At 44.2% G+C, this 7,318-nt stretch overlaps 1 protein-coding gene across 1 annotated transcript; it reads left to right on the plus strand.

Annotated features, from left to right (window-relative positions):
• Window positions 1–1,620: 1,620 nt before the first annotated feature.
• LOC141086469 (P43 5S RNA-binding protein-like) lies at window positions 1,621–5,875 on the plus strand. Its single transcript, XM_073572544.1, has 9 exons — window positions 1,621–1,806; window positions 2,503–2,603; window positions 2,834–2,921; window positions 3,323–3,411; window positions 3,988–4,061; window positions 4,132–4,212; window positions 4,605–4,834; window positions 4,911–4,964; window positions 5,379–5,875. The coding sequence occupies exons 1-9, from the start codon at window positions 1,681–1,683 to the stop codon at window positions 5,625–5,627; spliced, it is 1,092 nt and encodes a 363-aa protein (XP_073428645.1). The 5' UTR covers window positions 1,621–1,680; the 3' UTR covers window positions 5,628–5,875.
• The last annotated feature ends 1,443 nt before the right edge of the window (window positions 5,876–7,318 follow it).

Below are 7,318 nucleotides of genomic sequence, written 5' to 3' on the forward strand. Positions count from 1 at the left end.
CTTGCCACCAGATCTTGAGCGTCCGTCTGCACTTGTTGAAGTGTTCTATAAAAGAAAATACATGATTTTGCCACATATGTAATAAATAACAATAATATGTACAGTGAATACTTACCAATCAGTTGCAAATGTACTCACTCTGGACTTGACACCATGGTGATATGGTGAGGAATGCTGCAAGAAAGAGACAGAAATGATTACAGACTGCAGGGAGAAAAACACAGATATTAGCTTGTATACTCACATTTTGGTAAATTCTGTGTCTTCAAAGATCTCTTCAACAGTCTGGAGTCTTCCACAGTCTGGAGAGTACTAGACAATAAGTGCTCACACCCTATTTTGATACATCTTTGTGTGGGGGGGTGGCTAAAACTAGTTCCTGGACATGTTTACTCAGACAAGTACATGTGTATGCAAATGCAAGCGAACGCATGTGCATGCGTTCCCACAGACTGTAATGCGTTGTTTAGACGCATTCCTTCTGCATGCCTATGGCGGTGAAAATTTGACGCCTTCAAAATGGCAACATGTTGCGTTAGCTGCGCCCCGCTGCACAGACCGAAACGACGCATGCGTAAGCAAACGCGGTCGAACGCATACAAACGCATGTACCTGCGTCCACAACGTTAAAGATAGGAAAACACGATGCATGCGGATGTATGTGTCAGAAGCGCTGCGGACATAACTGCAAATGTGAAACCGACCTTACTCAGTGGAGTTAAAAAGAGACAACTGGAAAACGACAGTAAAAAAGACTACATAAGAACCATGGGAAACCCACCAAAAACACTCAGGAAAGGAAAGAAGCACTTTAAGGCTGTGTGCACACGGTGCGTTTTTGATGCATTTTTCTGTGAGGAATTGGCCCAAAAGCGCTAGGGAATCCTTATGCCAGCAAAGTCAATGAGAATCCTGAAGTGCTGTGCACACGATCAGTATTTTTTCTTTCAGGATTTGCTGTGCGTGTAAATCCACAGCATGCCAATTCTTTGTGCGTCTTTGCCTGCCTTTTTGACCCATTAAATGCACGGGGAAAAAACTCATGCAAAAATGCACCAAAAAATGCAGCGGATTCCAGACTTTCCGGAGACAACTTTTGCTTCAAAAACTCATTAGGTTCACCTGAGTTTAAAAGACCTTGTGTGCACATAGCCCCTCAGTAAAAATAAACCACTGAGCTGCAGGAGTTTTTCATGGGCATGTGCACATGGAGTATCTGGTCAGTATTTTACATCAGTTTCTGTAAGCCAAAACCAGGAGTGGAACAATCAGGGGAAAAGAATAATAGAAACACGTCACCACTTCTGGATTTATCACCCACTCCTGGTTTTGGCTTACAAAATACTGAGGTAAAAAAACTCACCAAATATGCAACGTGTGAACATGACCATAGCCTTGCATTGGCGATTTTGACGAAAAATGGACATGCCTCCATTAAATGGATGCAAAAACGCCACGGACATGGCTATCTGTGTGGTCAGCTTTAGAAGAAAAGCAAGGATGATTCTCAATAAACCTGTGCTATGTATCACCTGGCAGAGTTCACTGCAGCTCCTCCTTCATCAGGGAGATGAGTGCCCTCAACTTGTATAAGTTGGATCACCTGGGCAGGAGCTGGGCTTATAAGATCCTGGATCACAGTTGTCAGGGGGCTGTAGAAGGTGTTCAGCAGGAGCAAAAATGCAGAGCCAAGTGGCTGCTAAGCCAGGGAAGAAGCCTGTCCTCACTTGCCCATCTGTGGGGTGTAAGGCAACGTTTAGAAAGCAGATGCGGCTGCGAGAGCATGTGGCTAAGCACAGCGGACAGGTGAGATGGGAGTGTGGGATGTCTATTGGTACAAGGTGTATAGAGCACACTGATGATATTGGTTATTACTAGTGACATCAGATTTATATAGCCAATTTTCTTTTTTTGTGCAGTGCCAATGTACAGCATCAAATTCATTATTGCAATTTAACCTGTCCGCTAGGCTTTAAATTTATTAGCGGCGCACATGCTTGACTATCTCTCAACTCAAATCTTGGGGTCCCAGTGGTTAAACCCCAGCAATTTGTAACTTTTATACTAATCTTAAGGGATATAAATCGTGATTTGTGGGGCAATGCCTTAAAATGTCTGGATGCTGCTTACTCGGTTAAAAAAACAAAAACCCTTGTTGGGGTGTTCAGGATGAGCTCCTCTATCATGTAATGTTTGTTTGCTCCCTTGTTACAACCTTGAACTCTGGATTAAATGGAGTTGCTGAAATGTGGGTCTGAAGACTTGCCATGTCTTAGCCTGTACGTGTTGGGTTTCAGACTCTACCTGTTCTGCAGTAGATGCCAGTTGGTGCCTGGCCATTCGGGGTGTTAGTGGGAGATCCTGTCCTCTTGGGTGCACTGTGAAGAACCTGTAGCCGTTAGAGCATTTAGACCAGTGTATCTCACATAGTGCATGAATGGTATTTGAGTGCTTAACATGTTTGGCCTCAATTTTATTTTTCATCTTCTCTTCCTTGTCCAGAAGCTATGGTGTTGTGATAAACCAGGATGTGGGAAAGCATTTTTCCATAAAAACCAGCTAAAAAGGCACTGGCAAAAACACCTGGGACTCAAGAAATACATGTAAGACTACTCACACAATGCGTGTCTTGGGTTGAGCTCCCATGAGTACTTGGGTTTTGAAATGCCACTGTATTAATTGCAGTTGCTTGCATTTTTTTTTTTTTGTGTAATTGGTCCACAGGAATGTGAACCTGTCCATAGAACATGTACCCATTACAGTCTGTGAAGAACATGGCTATAGTAGACTTCTGTATGAGACCTAATCCTGTATTCATTTTGGCTATTTCCAGCTGTGCCACCTGCCGGGCGGCTTTTGTGACAAAGGGGACGCTGAAACGTCATCAGAAGTACAAACATGCAACAGCGGACCCCTTGAAGGTGAGTGGTGGTGCAATAGTGTCAGGGTAGGATTTTGGTGCTGGAGATCTAGACTTTCAACTTGATAAAACATCCACTTTAGATATGTAAACAGTAGTGTTGGTTTTTCAGTAAGTGTCATTTCACTGACTTCATAAGAGCCTAGATTTGAGTAATTCTGATGGCTTGGCTCAAGTAATGTTTAATGAATGGGAAGATTTTTGATGGTTGGCATGTACTACCAAATACACCTGCAGGGAACTATTCTGTTTACAGATTGTCAGTGCAGATTCAATCACCAGGGTAAAGTTTCCTAATGAGCTGCTTGAAAACTGGTTATTGCAACCACAAGTCAGGCTTTACTGGATCACCAGTACATGACATGCTGGTTTATGCCTTTCTGTGGTGGATTTTCTTACTAGTGCTCAGTGACTGGCTGTTTGAGGACCTTCAGAAAGAAAAAAGCCTTAACATGGCACATCTCAGAACATACTATGGAACCAAAGTTTTGGTGAGTACTTGCCGATGGACTATTGAAACTGCATGTAATGACTTTGCCTTGGATGTCAGAGGAGGGGATTCTGCATGAAATGCCACCCCCTAAATTGATTAGCTAGTGGCATTTTGTCAACCACTGCCTGCTGTAGACAGGCTTATGAAGCCACTTTCTGCCCTGCTGAATACGTAGTAGGTCTGATTCTGTGCTGAAAGATTAAGCAAACTGGAAATTTTCCAGTTCACTTCCAATGCGATTTTGAAATGGTGCACTTTGGGTTTGGTCATCCCTCAATAACTGTAGGACTAAACAACCTTGTCGTATGGCACTGAAACTGCAGTGTTACATTGTTGCAGATGTTTCAAGCAATTCACTTGCTATAGACTTCAATACAAGTGATGTGTTACTTGTGGCAACTTGGCTGTTTTGTCTTACTGCAATAGGAAACTTTAGTTGAATAATGGTTTTGCGTCAATTTTCTTGTGTAGCCCTAGCCTAAATTGGTCCTGGTTCAATGCCCTTTTCAGTAACTAGGAACCTATAAGGAAATGGCACACTACATCTTATCGGTTCTGTATATTTGGATTCTAGTTGTGACCAACCCGGGTGTGAATGGAAATCTAACTCTAAAGCCAAAGTGGCAGGCCACATCAGGCGCCATGCAGGTAAGCTACCAAATATTGGTATACAATGTCCATAGTCTTGGAAGCAAGTAACATGTAACTGAATCCTCAGGATATAGATGCCCTTTCCAAGGATGTCAAACCACCTCGTCAACCTGGTCTGCACTGCAGAAGCACCGCAAGACTCATCCGTGTAAGTGTTGTACAAGGAGTAATGTATCTTCTGAATTCTGGTAAAGGCATATAGTCAATACGGTTTTCAAGTGTTACACTGCTATTTAACACGTAATCCAAAGCTTCAAAAACCATCTTGCAGTTTTGCCATTCAAGGACCTGGACCACCAGCATGCGTACTTCATAGCCTTGTGTGTAAAAGGTTGTAATGTATTAGCTTGGCACAAATGCTGGCAGGAATTGGGTTGCGTCTGGGATCTTGACTCTGTAGAAATGAATGCAAAATCAAACATGACCTGTGATATTGCGGTTTTGGGAAGTGGGTATAGATGACATTTGCATGCTGCTTATAGTGCTAATGGTCTTCCACCAAAACTACCAATTTATATAGTATGATGTGTTTTCTTATAGTGGATTTGAAGTGTACAAAGTGTAATAAGCCCTTCAAAAACAGGGGTTCCCTCCGAAGACACAAAGCGACTCATGCGAACAAACGTGTAATCTACACTTGCCCCCGAGAGGACTGTAAGCAGACCTTTACCAAAGTCTTCAACCTGACTCATCATGTAAGGAAGATCCATCTTTGTCTTCAGCCATACCACTGCTACCATGCTGGCTGTACCCGTGTCTTTGCAATGAGGGTATGTAGTCACTGATGGATTACATGGTGGCAGGCGACATGAAATTCTGTAATTAAAACTTAATTATTTTTCTTAGGAAAGCTTGCTTCGTCATCTTGTCGTGCATGATCCTGAACGGAAAAAGCTGAAGGTAGGGGACTGTACAGCTCTGCTGAGCAAAACTTCTCATGTGCACTAACTATCAGCAGATGTTATGACAAACCTGGCACCAGTTTGACATTGTCTGGCATTGACTATCTGCTAATTACCAGGCAATAAAAAAATGAATGCTAACTCCCTCAAAACACGCTGTGCAGCAATTGCCATTCCTCTTGTCCACTGGTCACTTTAGAAACACTAAATGGGTTGTTCACGACTGATCCACATACTTTAAATGGGGATCGTTTTGGGATTCTAAAGAGTCGGCTCTCGGAGCCAAATGATCCAGCTCACCAAAGAGCCCGATTGTCCATCACTATGAAATGCCTTATAAATTTACTGAAGAGTTAAGCCCTGATTTTGTTAAGGGATTTATTAATTTTTCATACTAATTTATCTTCCTCAGCTTAAATTCAATTTAAAACCCTCAAAAAAGCATCTGAGAAGAGCCAATCGTCCATTGCCAGCCGTGGAGCAAAATCTGAGTCGCCTCTTTAACCTTAAACTTGGGTTCCGGAGCAAGACCCGGCTGGAGAGTGACCTTTCTGGTCTGTTCAATGAGCGCCAGTTGCGTGATCCTGCTGAGCCAGAGGTGAACCTGAGCAGCCTCTTCTACCTGCCTCCTGCCCGAGCCAGGGCTGAAAAGGCTGCCTGACAGCACCGAGCCGGGGGAAAGAGTATCCTACATTCTCAATGAATGACCTAAGCCACCATATTTAGAATGAATGCTATATGCATATAACTTGAAGGAAAATATAGCCTTGGTAGTAAGTTGGACAGTATCTATATATTGGAATTTATTTTATACAAATAACTGTACTTGATTAGTTTAAGCAAAAAATGCTACTTTTAATTTTGTAATTTATACTGTCCTTTATAAAGACAATAAATTGCTTGTCTTCAGCTAGTGTAACTGTCTAACCACAAGGTGGTGCTCTTGTCTATGCTAAGTGTCTACATTCTGTAGAGACTGCTGGCTGAAGAAGCCACAGTGTGAACATCTGCCATTTAGGCTAAAATGTCCATTAGCAACTGAGTTCGTACCAGTGCCACTCTTGATTTTCATTTGCTAAAATCTACCATCCATTCACTAATATGGAAAGAATGGATCACATAAGTATCTACAGTAACCTGGTGCTCTTGCCTAAAATGGTGCATTGTACATGGATGTATTTAGGGAGTGTGCACACGCTGCGGATTCTGCTGTGGATTTTGCAAAATCTGCAGGTAAATCCGCAGGTCAAAAGACCTGCGGATTAGCCTCCGGTTTTGCCCTGCGGTTTGACAACTCTACAATGGAGCAGGTGTAAAACCGCTGTGGATTCCGCACAAAAGTGACATGCTGCGGTTTTGAAACCGCAGAAAAATGTGCACTGCAGTTTGTTTTCCATTGAAAATAATGGTACTGTACACCACAGCAAAAACTGCTGTGAATCTGCAGCGTGTGCACACACCCTTAAAGTAGGGGTAGCTCAGTGGATAGCACTGTAGCCTTGCAGCGCTGGAGTCCTGGGTTTGAATCCCACCAAGGACAACATCTGCAAGGAGTTGCAGAATATGTTAGCGGTATATAAAAATAATTGTTGGTTGATGCTTGACATTGGGAATGCTCTCTACAAGCCAACATAAGGCTCTTTAAAACATCTTGCTGCCAGATTTGGGATCCCAATGACTGCAGACATCAACTACAGCAACTAGCTCTTAGCCATGAAAAAAATAAAATATATACAATTTTACTCTTCGCCATGACAGCACCCACTTGGAGAGAGGGATCCGCCCATAGGAACAGGAAACCTACAGAGATAAAAGAGGGCGGTCCGCCTCTCCTCCGCAGTTGGTTTCCTGTTCCGGTGGAAGACAGCAGGATTCCTCTACAGACATACCTGGGCCAAGGAACCGCCTGTGCAGTCTCTATGGGAACGGCAGGGGTTCCGGTCCAGAAGCAGCGATGGGAGTGCTGTAATCCGGCTCCCTCCTCGACTGAACAGCCACAGCAGCGATGGCAGAAACAACTGGTCTGGGTGAGGCCGCCCAGGGTTCTCCTGCATATACACGCCACCGGGGTCCGGAGATGGCCATCCCGGTCCGTGTGGGAGCGCGGAACCGGAGGGAACAGATGCAGCCTCTGTTTTCCCATGGCTTCAGTCCCCAGAGGGAGGACGCACATGCAGCGCCGATACCGGAAGTGGTAAGGGGGAACTTCCGGGTCACCGGAGAATCCCCAGCGGCAAGGTGCACGCGTGGTCTCAGGAGCATCGCGAGACCGTGCATAAGCATGCAAAGCGCTCCCCGCCCCCTCCCACGTATAGTTACTACTGATGCCAGCCCTACAGGATGGGGGGCTCA

The sequence above is a fragment of the Dendrobates tinctorius genome, unplaced genomic scaffold (assembly GCF_039654945.1).
Source record: "Dendrobates tinctorius isolate UK_male_01 unplaced genomic scaffold, ASM3965494v1 ptg000032l, whole genome shotgun sequence".
Lineage (NCBI taxonomy): Eukaryota > Metazoa > Chordata > Amphibia > Anura > Dendrobatidae > Dendrobates > Dendrobates tinctorius.